The following is a 19,492-nucleotide window of genomic DNA, read 5'->3' as shown; positions in this document are numbered from 1 at the left end:
GGTTCATAGGATTCTCAAACCGAGTTGCCAGCTTAAAAAAAAAGGCGGTATGGTATTATTATTTTCAGTGGGTATTTTTTTTTGCCTCCGTAGTGTAGTGGTCAGCTCGTTTAGCTAGTGCACCGTGGGTCCCGGGTTAGATTCTCAGAGACGACTGAATAAATATAATAGATTTTTAGTATTAATTTTTTTATTTGTCTGTCTTTGTAGCGTAATGGTCAGCACGCTCGGCTACCGTACTGGAGGTCCCAGGTTCAATTCCCAGAGGGGCTTAAATAAATATAAGTGATTTTTTCACTGTAATATATGTTAAATATTACCCTGGACTGATACTGGAAGCGGAGGGCTGATCACCTTTCCTTCATGTGTTAATGATCAAGATAACACTGCGTTTATATGATGCAGTGCCCTATGCACCACCAGGAAGAATAATATTCATTGAATTTTACCCTGGACTGGTACCTGAAGGGCAAAGCTGACTTTCCTTCATGTATATAATGATCAAGATAACACTATTTCCATACAATAAATTACCCTATGCACCATTGGGTGCAGATGAGGGTTAGAAAAAATTTAATTAATAATAAAAAAAATTCAGATCTAAACATACAATTTGTATTTTATAAAATTTAATACAGTCCTCTACAATATCTTCTTTTGCTTCTAACCTTTATCCATACCTAACGGTGCATAGAGCACTGCATCACATTGACGCAGTGTTATCTTGATTGTTACTTGCATGAAGGCAAGGTGATCACTCTTGCACTTCAGGGACCAGTCCAGGGTAATACTAAAGTGTAAATTCACACCTCCAGCACGGTAGCCAAACACGCTAACCATTACACCACGGAGGCGGACATTGCTACAATATGGTTGTTATTAAATTAAAATCCTGACCGTAGGAAGTTGAAGTTGAATACCCCTGTAGCTGATCAGATAAGAGAATTAAGTGATAAGTCACCTGTCCTCACAAATTTGCACCGCATATTTTGTTAGGACGTTGAGTCCCAGTATGTGTTAAAACTCAATTACAGTACTAAAAATTATTATTAAACGTTCTCACTTGTAAACCTGTGATTAATAACTTTTGAAAAACTCTTATTAAACAATCTGTGATAAATTAATTATCATTACAAATGTCTCGTGATTGATTTGTTTGTTTTTTCTGGACTAAATTGAAATCTTCAATCGAATGCGAACAAATGTATACTGCGAAAGTGTAAATTAGTATAATAATTATTGCCAGGGTCATGTTTTAAAAGTTAAACGTTTGTAAATGACAATTTCGCAATTTATTGATAAAACTTAAAACGAGAATGATAAGATGATATAGGCATAATTGTTATCATTGCGACAGTGTGCTGAAAGTGTATGGGACACGATGGCCAAGTTTTTCAAGAATCTGTTCACACATGGATCACTGTCGACTGAGAAGAAGAAATATTCCAAGAGCAAACCCGAGTTGATGAGCGAAGATGACAATAAGGAGTTTACCGCTCCTTACGATACGAAGCGGAAGCTGTCGGTCTCGCGTTCTGGAAGGATGAAGCAAAACCTCAAAGTGAGAGGGCCTTTAGGAAAGGATTTATACGGAGATGAAGTAAGTATGCTCCTGCACTGGTATTCTTCTTTTGTCTTAATCCTGTGGATTGGTCTGCAGCAACAAATGACACCTCCTTTTCTACTCCATTCTATTTTGTGAAACCCTCTTCAGCTCCTCATACGTCGAACAGCCCATGTCTTCCTATAAGTTGCACTAGTATTAACTGACGTTTTTAGCTATTAATTTTTTTATAGATAAGGATTTGGCAGTTTAAAAAAAAGATCAGTTGAAGAATTTACACCCATATTGAGATATTCATGGATATTTCAACAGAGATAAAGAGCTTTTTTTCATCATTTACAAGGCTTACGACCTATACTCTAATAATTAGAGTCTAATTGGTAAATTTATTGGTAAACAAAAAGTTTTAGGATAAAATGAGTTTTTATCAAAGCTTCCTCTTGTAACAATATAACATTTCTTTTCTCAAACAATCACGGAGAATGTTCAGGTCTCACATATTATTATATACAAGTAAATGTATATGGTTATCCAAAAAAAGACTTTCCCCAAAAGAGTATGGGCGTACATGAACGGCCGCGTTTAAAACTAAAGCCCGATAACATTTATTTCTAAAATGGCACTTGTACTATCATCTGTGGTTATGTTTAAACACGTAAATACCACTTTAGACTATTTTTCTATTCTAAACATGACATTTTCCTTAAAATAAAGTTTGTGCGACGTCATCGTAATGACATTGTCAAAAAAAACCCAAGAAATAAAGCATTTATAAATTTGATATGAAATACGTTTACTGCTGTGAATATTTTTTTTTTCATTCAAGAATACATGTAGCTTATAAAAAAATATTTAAAGTTTTAAAAATAAACTCACTCCCTAGATATAATTATGTCCACAAAAACTAATTCCCGAAGGAGATAAAAATGTCCATCTGGGTGGACAAAAATAAACATTTAATTAATAACAAAGTGTTACAATTGAAATATTTGTGTATTTGAAAAGAACACAAATAATCATATTTACTTTTTTATTAAAGTTTGTGAATAAATATTGACATTACCTTCTCTCACATATATTCAAACAAAATTATTTGTTATCAAGTAAAACGAACTAAAAAATTATGTAAAAAAAATGCAATTTCTTGTACCAAAATTGAAAAATGACAACACTTATAAGTCAGTTTAGTGTAAGGGTTTATTATCATCGTACCTCCTACTGAAGGTATTTATTTGTTATCTAATCCATTACTGGCTATCTGCGTAATCCTTTATTCATGCGTTTAGTACAAAAACTAAAATATTATCTTTTTAATCAATCAGTTAATTTTATGTGACTCCCCTTTCAATACTATCGTATCTCAACAACAATATTCTTGGAAATTATCAAGTGGTAATTTTCAACAGATATTTATCTCATAATATTATATATTTATCAGATAGGTCTGAAGATGTCTGACGGTGAACAAAAATGCTAATTAGCCAAACAAAATATACCAAGTGTTTCAATTCTAAAATTTCAAATGTAAATCGAGGTGTACTGATACAAATTTTTAGTCAAGTCAAGTATAGGGTATTTTTTTGAGGTTTTATTTTTAAACTGGCAGCATTATTTCTACAGCTTGTATTCAGCTTGATCCAATTTCCAACTCAAAATTTTGTTCACCGATGAGGCACATTTTTGGTCAAAAGGATATGTCAATAAGCAGAATTGCCAAATTTGGAGTGGAGAAAACCCAGAAGCATTTGTCGAGACGCCATTACATCTATTAAAAGTCTGAGCGGTTCTGAGCCATAAAAATGGATTAAAGCTGGCGCTAGCTGGTTGACACCAATAAAGGCTTAAAGCATGCGGCTCGCAACGCCCTTACGTGCGGCCCGCGGCCATGTATTAAGAATATATTTTTAAACCAGTGATATATTTGTGATACACGGTTTGATGCATCAACAAAATTTATGCCCCCAAGTATTCTATGAGCCAAGTCATGCATGTTGTTATAAAAACAGTGAACAATATCCGTTCGCACGCTCTTCAGCATTGCCAATTTAACGCAATCTCAAAAAATCTCGAAAACCAGTAAAAGTGTGCAACTTTAACAATTGAAATAGATTTAGAAAATGTAAGTAAGCGAAGAGAACTCAAATCTCAAACTGAGTGGTCATATATAAATTGGTTTTTATTGAAATAAAAATGTTACTATGGTTTGATTTATGTGTCCTAATTTATAATTTTGATTGTTAAAAATTTTCAAAATGTTTATTACTATACAAATACATTTTTTGTTAGTTCATTGTATGTTTTCTACTCACTTTTGTCCGTAGTAATGTTTTCTTTCTTCACAATTAAAATGATTTTACTTTCTGATTACCTCCGCACTCAAATTATTTATATTTGCTTACAAAAAATCAATAAGTATGAAATTCGTTATTATAAAAATCAATTCTAATGTCTGCATGCGGCCCTTGGGAAAATTTTAAGTCATCGATGCGGCCCGGGATTCTATTTGGGTTGGCCAGGCCTGGCTTAAAGGCTTATCAATATTACAGCAGAGTATGTAACAGTTTTGTTTACTGCTATTTTTCTATTCAAACGTGTTTAAAAATATACAACATTTTGAGTGTGTCCAAATACTTGTTCACAAAATCTGGATTATCTCCAATTACAGGAGTTATTTTCATATTATTTTTTGACATCTCATCAAAGATGAAAAAGAATATGGAAGTCTGGGCATTTACGGGGCTTACGACCGTCATAGGCTGGTTTAAGTGATCACTTTACACACGTGTAACATTCACCAATTCTACCCATTATTGACAACCACACTACTCAAATTCTTGGAAGTTCTATATATATGAACCAATTTAGAAACCTTGTTCATGAATCACTAAAACTTCACTAGAGACATCTATTGGTGAGATGTAAAGAAGCTTTTTTATTAAGCAGAAACTCTTATATTAGTATGTGAGATCCGAATCCCGGATTATAATCACACACATGAGAAACGCCAGAAAATACCATTTTCATTTTTATTATTAAGCTTATAATTTGACCAGATAACTTATTTACAACATTTTGAGTGTGTCCAAATACTTGTTCTAAAAAAAAATAAAAAAATAATAATTTAAAAATATAAATCAATATGATTCAATTCATTAGATTGGGTTAAATCCTGTATTTGAAACTATCCTAACAGGTGAAAATAAATAATAAAGATACCTATGACCAGAAAAGGAAAGCTATCTACTTCACAAAATACTAATTGAGATATGAAAGCGATTATTATGATTATCCATATACTAACTTCCAATAATTCAGGCAACATGGATGTTCAATTCAATACAGATATTAGGCCAGAATGGTGAATATTACACAGTATATAGACTGATCGCTTAAGCCAGCCCATATTAGGTTGTGAGCAGCGGTGGGCTGCAGGGGGCTCGGAGGGGCTCGCGCGAGCCCCTTGTTAAATTTGACTTGGGCCGGCGAGCTCTTTGTAATTTTAATCAATATTCTCTGATCAAATCAGTAAGTAAATGCAATTTCAGTGGTTGGTTTAAATGTATTATGACACATAAAACTTTGTTGCCTTTTAAAATTTCTGGAGAAATATATTTACTACTAATATAAATATTTGATTCGCTGAATTAAAGAATTTTCTACCATAATAATAAGTCATATATATATTTGATTGTGTTTTTTATTATTTTTAATTATTTTGTATTTTGGATAGTTAAAACAAAATTATACATCTACCCCTTCCCCCCACACCCCTTCCACATCTACTTTGGCAGCCCACCCCTGGTTGTAAGCGTTTTTAATGCTCAGAGTTCATGAATTATACAGAACAAGTGTACATTGGCAGGCTTATTGCACAGAAGCAATATCTTCCAAAATAAACAGTGATACTGTTTAAAAGTTTGAGCCTTATACAACCATTTGTAATTACAGGGCAGATAGTGCTTTTATATATTTATTCAAACCCTTATCCGCACCTGATGGTTCATAAGGCACTGCATCATATAAACACAGTTTTATCTTGATTGTTAACACATGAAGGAAAGGTGATCAACACTTCGCTCAGGTATCAGTCCAGGGTAATATTGAATAAATATTAAGGTGAAAAAATCACTTTTATTTATTTGAACCCCCTGGGAATCGAACCCGGAAGCTCTAGTATGGTAGCCGAGCATGCTGAGTATTACACTACGGAGGCGGACAAGCAAATTAAGTATCAATGAATAAAATATACAATGAATTGCAACATAAATAGTTACACCATTAAATATTAAATGAACTCTAAATTTATGAAAGCAACGAAGGCAAAAGAAGTAGGATCAGGTAAGGTGTTGAGGGGGGAGAGGTAGATGGAAACAAGGAAGAATGCTGTGATATTATTATATGAACAGTTAGGGTTCCAATGATAGATAGTAAAGTTGTAGGTGTTTCATGAAAGTCATCAGAGTATTTCCTTATTGCATAAGAAACGCCAGGATCAGGGAAGTATGCGAGATCAAAGATGTCGTTAGGTGGGGAAGGCAACGAAGGAGACAATGGTATGCCAACCCCATGGTAGACGACTCCCGGGCGGACTGCCAAAGAGATGGGTCGATACCTGGGAATCGACATCGCAGGAGGCTATCCCTTTTAAAATCTGGCCACAAGGCCTACAACAAGATGAAGAAGAAGATAAAATTAAATTAAAGTATTTCTTATTTGTAAAAAAATATACTCTACCTCACTTGAGACAACTTACATATCTTAAATTAATTCTATCATTCAATTCCATCAATAAATAACGTCAGAAGAAAAATATTAATCTGATTTGAATATGATTCATCATTGAAAATATAATGCTATCATATTTAATGATAATATTTTTGTAATTATGTAAAAACATCAAATTTATTAGCATTATTATTTACCAAATGTCAAAGGTTTGTGGAAAAGAAATTTCTAATACAGCAGAATCTCTATCATCCGAACGCTGAAAATTTACCCTCTGTTCGGATAAGTGGAGCATTCAGATTACAGAACAGAGAATCTGTAGGGTATTTTTTATCAAATATGTAAAACAAATATCGTTCACTCCTTACAAGAACGTCATAAATCAATAATTGTCAATTTTCAGTTGTGCGTGTTTTCAGAATGCCCAGAAAATGTACTACATCCCAGTAAAAGTGGCATATTTTTAACGTAATATTTACCCGCTACAGGTCAGAAAGTGTTGTTTTTGCCTTTTGAAGAAAAGGTATTGTTTAATTATTTTTTTAAAGATACTTAATATTTTTCAAATGGAGAAAAAACCTTTAGGTTTTAATTAAAAAGATCTGTTGCACAGTAAAAAGTTCAATAAGTGGCTTGATATTATTTATTGATTCGGCATTAACTTTGTGGAATGACATGATTATTTTATTAAAATTAAACACTTGAATAATCCACTTTATCGAGTTTTATTTTTATTTACGACTAGTTTCAATAACGACAATTGTTTTCATCTTCTGGTACAAATTAAAACTAACAAATAAAAATAAATTTAGGTGTTTATATAGGTTAATAAATATAGGTAGGGGGGTTAACAACTTGGGTCAAATTCTTGGGTCTTGGGACGACGGGCCTCCCAGTGGCATAGCAACACACGTAACGTCGGTTACATGTATTGTGAAATTTTGAATGTATTTATTCAACTTTTTTAAGGAAATAAAAATTTTTAGTTGCTCGAGATTTAATAAATGATAAGTAAAAAGCTTTGTCTTGCAATTTATGTAAAAGCATCTCCTTGACATTTAGTAAGCAACTGGCATAATGGTGGTGGTAGCATGGATTTCTGTTTTTAAGAAGAGCGGGAGGGTTGAGTGGGCGTATGGATTACAGGGGTGTTCAGTTTAGCGGGGGTTTCGATTATAGAGGTTCTGTTGTATTTGCATACAATTTGGAGATATTGCGCATTGAAACTGAATTTGCCTGATTTCACCACTGGAGAGAGTACGTTCCATAATTGGTAATGAGATCATGAGTGAATAAAATAATACCTATGCAGTCACCACTTTATCAGATTGTTTATTTTTTAAGAATTAGTAAACAAATATGTCTAAGCCAACATGCAGGTCCTCCCTGCTACGTAAAAAACAATAAATCTCTTATCTCGTAAGAACGTCGTAATAAAGATTTTGAATTAAAAAGTTAATCTTTAAATGAGTACGACGTATGGTGCATAGTGAGTTTATTTATACCTCAAGAGACTATGGCCATACATGGTACATTTGATGCTTTGATTCTTGAATATTCATGTGAAATTATGCATAAAATAGACGTTGCACTGCCATCTTTATTTTTTATCTGTCAAATTAAATTTTCAAATAAATTTTTTTTAAACCACACAATTTAATAAATAATTTTCAAATGTAAGAAAAATTACACTGCATATACTTGTATATTTTAAGAAATCTTACTCGCTTAAAAAAAAAAAAAAAAAAACTTACTCGCTTAGAGGTTTAAAAAAAGTTTACTTTCTAAAGGAGTTTTATCAATTATTTTATTTATTTACACTCAGACCTCGCTTTGCGTCGTTACTGAAACTCATTTTCGCTGTGCGTCGTTGTTTTTCGAATTGCATTGTTTTTTTGAATTTTGAATTTAGAGAATCATTTTTGAATTTTCTAAAAGGTTATTTTCTGTTTTGTAAATTTATATTTTGTTTAAATTTCGGGGAATCTTTTGGAACGTATCTACGTAAGTTTTTAAATATATTCATAAAAATAGTGCAAACACATTTTAAATATATTACAAATATTGACAGTAAGTTTGTAAAAATGTTTAACTGTAAATAAATCATAATACCAAATTACAGAAAATTTTATTACAAGAATATCTTTATGTTTGAGTAAAATAAGACCAAATCTTCGCAAGCCCTCCGTTTTACTACTTTATGGGAGTAAATTTGGCACCATATTTTCCATATTCTATTTTTCTACAGCTTTTTGACATTGGACATACTCAAAATATTGTGAGAATGTGTATCATTTCATTAGATGTATTCAAAGGTTCAAATTAATATCTTTAAGAACATTTATGTCTAAATTAATATCTGTTAACAATGTCAATGAAATTTTTTTCTAGACAAAGGAGCAGAAAACGAAGATCGAATACCACGTCCATGGAAAATCTTATTTGGAAAGTCAGCGAGGCAGCTTATCAAACGGAAACACCAATAGATCCACGGAGGACCTGGACTTACACCAATCTCATCTTTCCAATAATATATCTACTCAAGATAGTGGGAGGGGTACGCACATATCTCATACCGGCAGTGACAAAGAACGAAGGAAAGATCGAAAGATTTCCGATGTCAGTTTGGATGACAAAACAGACATGGATAAAGAAATTGAAAATGCGTTTGTTATTTTAAAAGAAACAGCGTTTTAATTTTATTTTGTATATATAATTCTTGATGAAACTTCGTGGTACATACAGTTGAACCTGGATATAAGAAGTGTCACCTCTTTAAAACAGCTGGCTTAATGCTCCGTCATTTTACCCCTCTTTATAAGAGAAAAATGCTCAAGTCTGTTGGGATCTTTTTTATCCAGGTTTGATGTACATGGATTGGATGAAATAAAACAATTTAGAATAATTTGATAGCTTATGTATGACTAATATTTAGGCCACAAAAAGCGTCTTCTGAATAAACACATTCACTGTGTATAAAGTACTGTCATACATATCAGGTACCTGAAATCTGTTAACTTTTAAAAGCCTGTTACTTTGTTAAAAAATCAATCCTCACGAGCATTTTAATCAGTAGTCTTGTTTATTAATTCGCGTCTTCAAATCACATGATACGTCAAGCTGACAATTATTATTACCACATTGTTTGCTGAAAATGCTTCAAAGTGTCTTTTACAAACTGTTGGTAGAAAGGGGAACACTTATGCGCTCTACTTTCACTTCTACTTTACTTTTGGTAGAGCGCGAGAGATACCAAAAAACATTATGCAGATCGAAATTGGGTTTATGGTTACTTGTGATTAGTATACAACCCTAATTAGAATACTAATTAGTGTCGGGGTTGAAGAAAACTACAACAACAATGTGTTAACTATTTAAGCTACGCAGTAATATTTTCAATCCATCATATGGTAAAGATGTTATGAAGATACTTATATGATTGTATGAACACATGACATGTTCGACATACAAAATGTTTTAAGAAAACAATTGTTTTTGTTAAAATATTATCATGGTAGTAGGCATTGGGCTTTTGGGCAATTTGCAAATGAAGGGACGCAGAAACCTTTATATTTATCTTTTTTGTACGCAATATGTGACATTATTAATATAATTATGTATTTTTATATTGATTGATTGCATCAGAGCCTATTTATAAAATATTGTTTTTAATAATTTATCGTTATCTATTGTTATCTGAGAATACTTGCAGCAAGTGTTCACATATAAAAAATTATAGAACTAAGATTAATATTAAAGATAATTTTAAACATATGGCCACTGCGGCAAGCTCATTCTGAATGTAAGATTTTAGGTTCTTTTTCAAATTAAACGGCTTTTAAAATGTTAGTAAGGAAATTGGCAACCGAGGTTAATTCACAAGACCTTGGAGCCCATTTTTAAAAATCATCTTTTTGCCAAATTTTGATTTTAACAAGTCAATAGTTGCGGTCACTGTATGGCAGTATGATGGTCTTGTGGCATTCTTTTTATGTTATTATCTCTTTGAATTCGTCTGCACCGGCTAGATCTTATATGGAAATATTTAGTACAGTGCATCAATGTCAAACTGATGAATTTGGATCTTCCTAGACAGTTTTGTTTGCAGTATCCAAGTTATTTCATTGATATGTTTGTATTATTGAATTGCTTAATGGGTGTGGTAACAAATCTATTCACAATTTGAAAGAGGACTGGCTGAAAAATATGTGGGCCCAAAAAGTAACAATGTAGTATTTAAGTTATAAATGTCTATGACCAATTTTCAACCAAAGTAAATTAATCCATGATAATGTGCCTAACAATAGTGATATTTTATTTATTGTTTCGGCATTAACTTTGTGGTAAGACATGTTACAATAATTAAAGAAAACACTTCGTTTTTTACCACTTGAGTTTAATTATAGACTACATGTTTCAGAAGCTAAACTTCCATCATTCAGGTCTGTATAATAACTAAATATAGAACAATTTTATATTTTATATTTTAGTTATTATACAGACCTGAATGATGGAAGTTTAGCTTCTGAAACATGTAGTCTATAATTAAACTCAAGTGGTAAAAAACGAAGTGTTTTCTTTAATTATTGTAACAATAGTGATCATAAAAGGAAGCAGAGTATGAAGTGCCTGCTATTAGTTATCCATTTTTGAAGCTCTATCAACATTCATCATCAAAAAAAAAATTCATTGATATAAATCAGATTAAAACCGAGTGCATAACTTACTTTTTATCTATAAATATGTTATTAAAAGATACAAATAACAAAATCAAATATTTAAAAAACATTTTATTTATTGTTTCCGCATTCACTTTGTGGTAAGACATGATGAAATTTTAAATAATAAACACTTGTTTTTTTGCCACTTGAGTTTATTTTATGACGACTAGTTTTGGAAGCTATACTTCCATCTTCAGGTCTACATTTATTTCTATTTAGACCTGAAGATGGAAGTATAGCATTCGAAACTAGTAGTCATAAAATAAACTCAAGTGGTAAAAAAACAAGTGTTTTTTATTTAAAATTTCAAAATCATTGCGTGGTTTATCAAACAGATGCAAAATTGACAACTTATTTGCTGGTAGTCTTAAAAAATACTCTAAATCACCAAAATTTATTTGATTTAAAAAAATAATTTGAATGAATTTATAAATTATTTATAAAAATACAATGTGTATTACCAATACCCAGATTGAACAATGCCTCCATTTCACTGGATTTTCGAATGTTTTTTAAAAAAAAAAATTACAGCAAACCCTTTTGAAATGTTTTTAATATACTTAAAATTTGAAAAATATATAATTTATATTACGACATACTTTAATTAATGATTATAATTAAGAAGATGACAATCGGTGCTATCTACAATAATATTCTTGATTTAAAAAAAATTCTGTGTACGTTGTTTTTAATGTATTTATGATAATTTTACTGTAATCAGATAACAGAAAACATTATTTCAACATCGGTATGAATAAATCCTCCATACTTAAATCATTTATAGAACGGTTTAATATTGCAAAATTTTCAAACGTTCACTTAACAAAAATAATCCCAATTCTGTCTTTGGAGGTGATATCGTTCTAAGATATGTAAAATAAAGCCTTTATCTTTCAGTTAATCTTTGTTTTGTACAGTTAAACTTGTTTATGACACTTTAAAAAGTCTTACCTTATTGCTAATGGGATTTTTTCTTGCTCTCATAAAGCATATTTATTTTTAAAATATTTAAAAGATCAACTTCGTATAAAAGTTATGTAAAACTTGACGATTTGTATGTTTTTTTTGGTATCTTATTTATACGACAAGACACATTGTAGATGTAAACTACATCACTATATTTAAAAAAAAAAGAGAATAATGTAGCCAGTGTAATAAATAAGATTTTAATAAGGTGGCCAGCTATGCAAATCCATGTATTGACAAGGTAAACTGTGATAAAAATAAAGGGTGAATATTTCCCATACTTAAACATACATAAAAAACTCTATCCCGATTTGAGTAGGGGAATAAACATTGGAAAAGATGATAGATATATCTTACCCAAAATCTCTCTCAGAAGAACAAAAATAGAATCAATAGTTGAAGCACTAACCTTGTAGTTTTCCATTTTATAATTTACAAAATAACTTTGTTAAAAAAATATAATATATACTAGAGTAAGAACATTAAAAAAAAATTGTGTCTCTTTTCCATTAAAGAGATGTTCAATTTAACTGAAATATGTAACCCTACAGCAATTTGATAAGTGTCCTACGCACTATCAGACGCAGCAGAAACATGAATTACACTTCTCAGGATTCAAATGTATTTCATTAAAAAATACATATACATATCTACTGATGCTTTCAAGTATTTTAAGTAAACATCTAAAAAAAAAACACCACTTTTACAATGTAATATGTATTATACATAAGACTTTTATACAAAACAAATATCACTTGTAATAAGAAACAGGACAAATTATTTTTTAAATTTCCAACGATCTCATGTATTGATATTGGGAGATCAATTTATATATTTCTTATTATAAAAAAGATACATATGAACTATGTTTAACAATGTGAAATTATGGTAATAAACAATAAGTTTTCAAATACGATAGGAAAAGTAAATAAAGAATAATCTAAATTATGTTTTGAGTTTTTTCTTCTTTGGTTTTATAGGGAGAGTACCACCCATTTTGAACACAGTGCTGAAACAAAAATAATCAAAACATACACATGATGTCATTTAATACTTAAAAACTAAAGTACTTGAATATAATGCAAAATGAATGTATGTATTATTAAAATGAATGCACGTGTTATAAATAAAAAATAAAACTTACTGGCAAGTTGTGCAGATAGGACTAAATTTGCAGAAAACTGAAAAAAAAACAATGAATGAATTATAAAGGTGGATTATAAACAATTATTATTTCGTGGGTGTACTGGCAAAAAATATTAACTCGAAAATATACAATTTTGACTTAATGATAAATAAGTCAAAATTGTATATTTTCGGCATATTATAAAGTTTTCAACGTTCTATAACCTGGCAAAATACACTAACTAGTTTGAAATATCGTATATATGTGGTTTTAAAAGTAAATTCAACTTTAAGTTTAATAGCGGGTATTTTGTTCAGGCTAAAATCTATAAATAACAGGGATTATTCAATTGTTGGGTAATATATCAAAAACAAAACAAGGTTTGTTGGATTGAATTCTACATTTATTTATGTATATGTTAATACGTGACGCGTTTCGTCTTCTGAGGACATTTTCAAACGCTGTGTTTGATAATGTCCTAAGAAGATGATTCAAGAAAAATGATATCGGACCCTCCAGGCTACACAAATTAGACACTTCATAGAATGCCAATTTGGATGGTTCCAGCATTAATACATCTCCACTCCTTGGGACATTTTCCTTTTGGCACATTTGAAATCCCAAGTATGCAACAAATCGATGAAGAATTCTCAGTATCTTGGGAAACTATATTTTTGTACATTAACACATTGTTTGCGGAAACACTTAAAAGCGTCTTTAACATGCTGTTGGTAGAGAGCAGGAGACGCTTATAAGCTTTCTATTTGCTTAATTTTGGTAGAGCGCGAGCCGCCATAAACCACTGTACAGATCAGAGTTTGGTTTGCAGTTATTTGTGAATTTCTATACGACTCTAATATGTATACTAATTAGGGTTGGGGTAGATAAAAAACCCCCCGCCAACAATGTGTTAAGAAGCAAACAAGATAATAATTTTATTTATTATTTCGGCATTCACATTGTGGTAAGACATCGCGCACTCCTTTCAAGAACGTCATAAATCAAAATACTTGATTTTTCAGGAGAACGTTTTTAAAGTTGAAAAATATAATACAATGTATTAAAAATAAATATAAAGCCACTTTTTGAACTTTTTACTGTGTAACAGATCTTTTAGATAAAATCTGAAGGTTTTTTCTCCATTTGAAAAATATTTAGTATATTTAAAAAAAATAACTAAACAATACATTTTATTCAAAATGCAAAAACAACACTATCTGCTCTGTAGCGGGTAAATATTAAGTTTAAAATATGCCTCTTTTGCTGGGATATAGTACATTTTCTGGGCATTCGGAAAACACGCACAACTGAAAATTGACGATTTTCGATTTATGACGTTCTTGAAAGGAGTGAGCGACATGATGAAATTGTAAAAGAAAAACACTTGTTTTTTAACCACTTGAGTTTATTTTATTACGACAACTAGTTTCGCAAGCTATGCTTCCATCTTCAAGTCGAAATATAAAATGTAAGTTTATATTTAGACCTGAATATGGAAGCATAGCTTCTGAAACTAGTCGTCATAATAAAATAAACTCAAGTGGTAAAAAAACAAGTGTTTTTCTTTTACAAGATTATAATTAATGTTCAATAGGTGTGAAGTTATCAACATACCGCTAAGGCAAACAGAACATACGAATCCAATAGTGATTAGTTCTCTGTGACAGAAGCAGGCGGCTCTGTAGTCCACTCGACCAGCTGGTGGCAGAACTAGTTTCTTCCTTACGGGGCCTTCCGGAAGGAAAACCCACTGAAAACCATTCAATCCATAAAAATATACCATGGGAAACAAATACATAGTGTTTTTAAATATGGTAGTCTAAGCATTTACAGCATTAAGAAAAATTATTAGCTGATCATTCAATAATCTACATTAAATTAGAAATTTTCTATCAAATATGTATTTACAAGATCTAAAAATCAAAATGATATGGAAGTTCAATCATGGGCAGAAAAGCGAATGTTACACAGTATTTATTGACTTGGTGATTATTTAGTAGAACTCCATGTTTACACATTAAATGTTTCACCTTGTTAGGGCATTTTAAAAGTAATGTCAAAACAATTGCCTCAGAATTATTGATTTTATGTTTTAAAAATAAAATAAACATTTTAGTAGACTTGAATCAGTGTTTGATTAATATTTAAAGCATAAATATAGAGTTCAACAAAATAAATGTAAAGTCAATAAATGTTTATTGAATTCAAAATTTTCTATTGAACGAACAAGATTTAAAAATCATGGTGATATGGATGTTCAACCATGGGCAGAATAGCGAATGTTACTCAGTGTATAAAGCGATCATTTAAAACAGCCGATTAAAGATTATAATTGTTGGGTAATATATCCAAAATAAAACAAGGTTTGTTGGATTGAATTCTACATTTATTTATGTACAATATGTTAATACGTGACGCGTTTCTTCTTCTTAGGACATTATCAAACACAGTAGTGTCTCAGTAGAGAGTGTAAATAAATGTAGAATTCAATCCAACAAACCTTGTTTTATTTTGGATATATTACCCAACAATTCAATATGGAATTCTACCAACTGTCTGCAGTTACAATAAATACAGATTATAAACCTAGCAAAAGTCTAGACTTCCATAAATCTACTCTGTTGAGATAGCAAGATTAATTTTTTTATCAGTATTTAGGATATTACATATTTAAGAGGTTAAATAATAATATAAATTATGCTAATTACACAAAAACATTTGAGCAGCCTTACAAGCAAATATTGCAATAGTCCTTCCAGCGCAGGAACCTTGAGATAGAGTCCTCCGGTGATGTCACAACCTTGCTGTAATAAACTGAGGTGCTTATCCAAAGAGCATACGTCAATAAGGACTTGTTGTTTCTGAAAAAAATAGGTAATTTTTTATATTTTCTTCGGACCCAGCATCTGCAAATAGCACACATACTAAGGACCTCTCAAAATTGAAATTTGTGTTTGTAACATTGACATATTTCATTCTTAATCTATATAAATAAAAATGAAATTCTGTTAAAGTCAGTATGAAGTACCATGTCAGATATGAAAAACACATTTGATATTAACACATTGTTTGCGGGAAACACTTAAAAGCGTCTTTTACACACTACTAGTAGAGAGAGACACTTATAAGAATTCTACTTGCTTACTTTTGGTAGAGCGTGAGAGACTCCAAAAAACATTGTACAGATCGGAATTGGGTTTGCGGTTACTTGTAATTATTAAACTGATAGTCATAAGGCAGACTGTTTGAGCATAATTAGGGTCGGGGTTGATGAAAAAACCGTATGACAATAACGTGTTAATAGGTGTAGGGATATTGAATATTCAGCAGGCTGGGGTCTATGAGAAAAAAATTGGCTAATCTTCTATGAGGCAAAAGAACTTTGGTTTACATAAAGTATGTAGTATAAATATAAATTATTACCTGTGCTGTGAAGAACACATTCATGTAGTTGATATATTGTGCTGCCGTGTCACTGCTGCCAGTAATAACTAGGACCCGACTATTTTGCTTTTGCCCGGGAGGTAATTGGCGTTTCATCTGAGGAATGAAATTTTACAGGAAAATGCATTAACACGTTCAATACGTATAAAATAATGTCAAGAATTCGTAAATTTTCAACATTATTTTATAATTTTCAACATTATAAAAGAATATTTAGTAAAATAACAAGAAAGCGATGGTGGCACAGCAATTATAATGAACTGCGAAACTGCAGATTGTCATTCTATATCATGCTATGATAATTAACTAAAATTTGCTGATCAATACTGACTATTTATTATTTTAAAGAATTACTTCAACAAACTCTCCACAAATATGGTTATATTTAAAACCTGACATGAACTTATTTCTGTACATGCCCAGCACACACTATTACACTTCAATAATTTATTTTTATCTAAGGAAATTAGCTCAGGTCTAAATGGTTACTAAATAGAATTCCATTTAGTTTTTTTCTACCGATATTGTTACAAACTTGTACTACAATAAATACAAATATTTAAATAAATATTTTTCACCCTAGCAATGTAGCAGAGAGCCATAGCTATTGTTCCGGCTAATAAAGATTCTCCAGGAGTGGAGTCTGCTTTGTCTTCATACATTCGAACCAGTTCACCTAATCTGGAAAAAATAAAAATAATATTCATATCACAAATCTATTTAAATCATTACAAACATATTCTTGAGTAATTTTTTAAATATGTCAAATAAGAAAACATTTGATTATATAAACATTGGATGGTAAGATAACAGAAAAATTAATTGTTTTTATTGATATTCATTTTTTCATTGCTTATCTACTGCGAACATTAAATTGAAGCTGGATGAAATGAGTTTTTCAACATTTCAATTTTGATAAATTTGAGTATGAAAATCATAAACCCACAATATATAAACAATGCGTTTGCGATATTTGAGCCAAAACAATGGACACCCAATTGGTCTTCTTTTTTTCATGGTTATAACTCACTGAGAGTCAATGCTTTCTTTAGTAACAAACTTTTCCATTGTCATCTAATTTAGCAGACAAACATCCAAATTTCTAGAAAAGTAGGTACTGGTAGGTACCTTTTGAGAGGCAATTTTTAACGTGTCTAGCCCACCAAGGTGGTTTTCAGAGCTGGCAACACTATCAAAAGGCCTGCGATGGACATACAATTTACAAATTAGGAATGACAGGAACATAGAGTTAGGAAGGTATAATGAAGTGCAATAATTATTGAGTAAATATAAATGAGCAACATTAATTTTTTTAAGCTGTATATCTACTATGATTGCTAATAAGTAGCATTCTGCGATGGCTACGAGTGGATACATTCATGAGCTCCAAGTGTACAACGGTTCGCACTCCATGAATATATAGGGTATTTTTTTTAAAGGTAATATTCAAATTTCCCGCAGTAAATTGATGGTAGCACCCGCAGTGTGGCATGTTGTCGAAACCACAGCCCTGTCACATCAATGCCATTCAACTGAGGTACGAAGAAGTCAGTAATCATGGTTCTGTAGTGCTCTCCATTGACCGTAACATTCTGTCCAGCATAGTCTTTAAAAAAATATGGGTCAATGATTCCACCTGCCCATATAGCACTTTTGGCAATTCTGCTTATTGACATAGCCATTTAACTAAAAATGTACTCATCGACAAAAAAAAATTGAAAAATTGAAAAAGAGGAGCATGCTGAATATTGTTTTCGGCCCATTCACCGAACCTACGATGCGCATAATGGTCATTCAGTCTATTCATGGTGAAATGGCAAAACGTGCCGACTATAAATCAACTGTCAACTGTCAAATTGACAGTGCAAAAACAAATTTGTCAGTTTAAAAATCAAACCTCTAAAAAAAAACATTCTATATACCCATCTTGATCGGGTCAGAGAGCGAATACTCTGTGACTAATAGCAATCCATACTGCAGAGAGATACGAGTTGGCATAGTGTATACCCAGCTTTATGTGTCTAATAGATAAATTGCGCTTATTGGACGACTTATAAAATTCCTCATTAGCTTACCTCAGTTTTACTGTTTTTTCAACTAATGTAAACATTTCATATTGACCATCGATTTGTCGTATTTCCAGAGGCTTCCCGGGGCTTGGAAATAGATACTCGCTGGAAATAAATACAAATAAATAAATTATAATTCCCAGAAATGTTATAAAAATTATAACCTCAAAACGCCGCTACCTTTTATGTTGATGACATCCTAAAATAGCAACTTTGTTCTCGGCTTTTTGCATCAAATGAGAATTTGCGAAGGCGATGACGGAATCGAGACAGTGTACAAGTAATCTTGGATTGTCTTGAATAAAATTTTGGTACGGATTTGTATCAATGACTATAACCAGTAAACTTGATTCGGAACTCGCTGAAAATAAATATTGGAATATTAGACATGCAATGAATAATCACTTAAATATAAAAGCACCGATATAATTAAATATTACAATCAGTTTTTTCGGCCGCCATATCGAAGATTTTATTTCAGAGTTTCAGATACGGATATTCCGTTCCACATTCGACACTAATAAACAAAAAACAGAGTTGCTCGCAAGTTGTTCGTTTTTGACGTTTGTATATCTGGTTGCGTTTAAAAAACAAGATCGATTCAGTTCCATTATCACTCTGATCACTTTTACGATCGTTGACCGATTTTATACAATTTGTATTGGCCATAGACAAAAAGTTAACGAATCATCATAAATTTCCATATATTTCGCATAGTCGCGCATTTTGATGAGTATGGAATCATTTTTCATATCAAAATACTTTTTTTTTTTTTTTCAAAATCATACTATTAGTTATATTCTAAACCGTAATTTGATTTTCACTCGAATATAGAATAAAATAAAAAAAAACAAAAGTTTCGAGTCGTCCTTCATTC

General features: G+C 31.3%; 2 protein-coding genes across 2 annotated transcripts; one reads left to right on the top strand and one right to left on the bottom strand.

The window, feature by feature from the left end:
• The first annotated feature begins 1,011 nt into the window (after nt 1-1,011).
• On the top strand, nt 1,012-10,269 carry LOC148301318 (uncharacterized). Its single transcript, XM_088273448.1, has 2 exons — nt 1,012-1,600; nt 8,681-10,269. Exons 1-2 carry the CDS (start codon nt 1,382-1,384, stop codon nt 8,984-8,986), a joined length of 525 nt encoding a protein of 174 aa, XP_088129574.1. The 5' UTR covers nt 1,012-1,381; the 3' UTR covers nt 8,987-10,269.
• Nucleotides 10,270-12,677: 2,408 nt separating this feature from the next.
• LOC148301317 (general transcription factor IIH subunit 3-like) lies at nt 12,678-19,236 on the bottom strand. Its single transcript, XM_088273446.1, has 9 exons — nt 19,056-19,236; nt 18,796-18,976; nt 18,622-18,720; nt 17,125-17,227; nt 16,526-16,642; nt 15,835-15,963; nt 14,717-14,852; nt 13,121-13,157; nt 12,678-12,985 (listed from the first exon to the last, which is right to left on the bottom strand). The coding sequence occupies exons 1-9, from the start codon at nt 19,075-19,077 to the stop codon at nt 12,922-12,924; spliced, it is 888 nt and encodes a 295-aa protein (XP_088129572.1). The 5' UTR covers nt 19,078-19,236; the 3' UTR covers nt 12,678-12,921.
• Nucleotides 19,237-19,492: the final 256 nt, after the last annotated feature.

The sequence above is a fragment of the Brachycentrus maculatus genome, unplaced genomic scaffold (assembly GCF_059751285.1).
Source record: "Brachycentrus maculatus isolate JH-2025_06_01 unplaced genomic scaffold, ASM5975128v1 h1tg000577l, whole genome shotgun sequence".
Taxonomy (NCBI): Eukaryota; Metazoa; Arthropoda; class Insecta; order Trichoptera; family Brachycentridae; genus Brachycentrus; species Brachycentrus maculatus.
The sequence above is the reverse complement of the archived record's forward strand: the minus strand, read 5'-3'. Positions and strand labels throughout refer to the sequence as shown.

Bases quoted from the DNA above. Each gene is read 5' to 3' on its own strand.
- LOC148301318 (XM_088273448.1), top strand. From the start codon at position 1,382: ATGGCCAAGTTTTTCAAGAATCTGTTCACACATGGATCACTGTCGACT. The intron at 1,601-8,680 runs GTAAGTATGCTC...ATTTTTTTCTAG, and splicing joins AGGATTTATACGGAGATGAA to ACAAAGGAGCAGAAAACGAA.
- LOC148301317 (XM_088273446.1), bottom strand. From the start codon at position 19,077: ATGGCGGCCGAAAAAACTGATT. The intron at 18,977-19,055 runs GTAATATTTAAT...ATTTATTTTCAG, and splicing joins GGCGGCCGAAAAAACTGATT to CGAGTTCCGAATCAAGTTTA. The intron at 13,158-14,716 runs GTATGTTGATAA...TTTTTTTTTCAG, and splicing joins ATGTTCTGTTTGCCTTAGCG to TTTTCTGCAAATTTAGTCCT.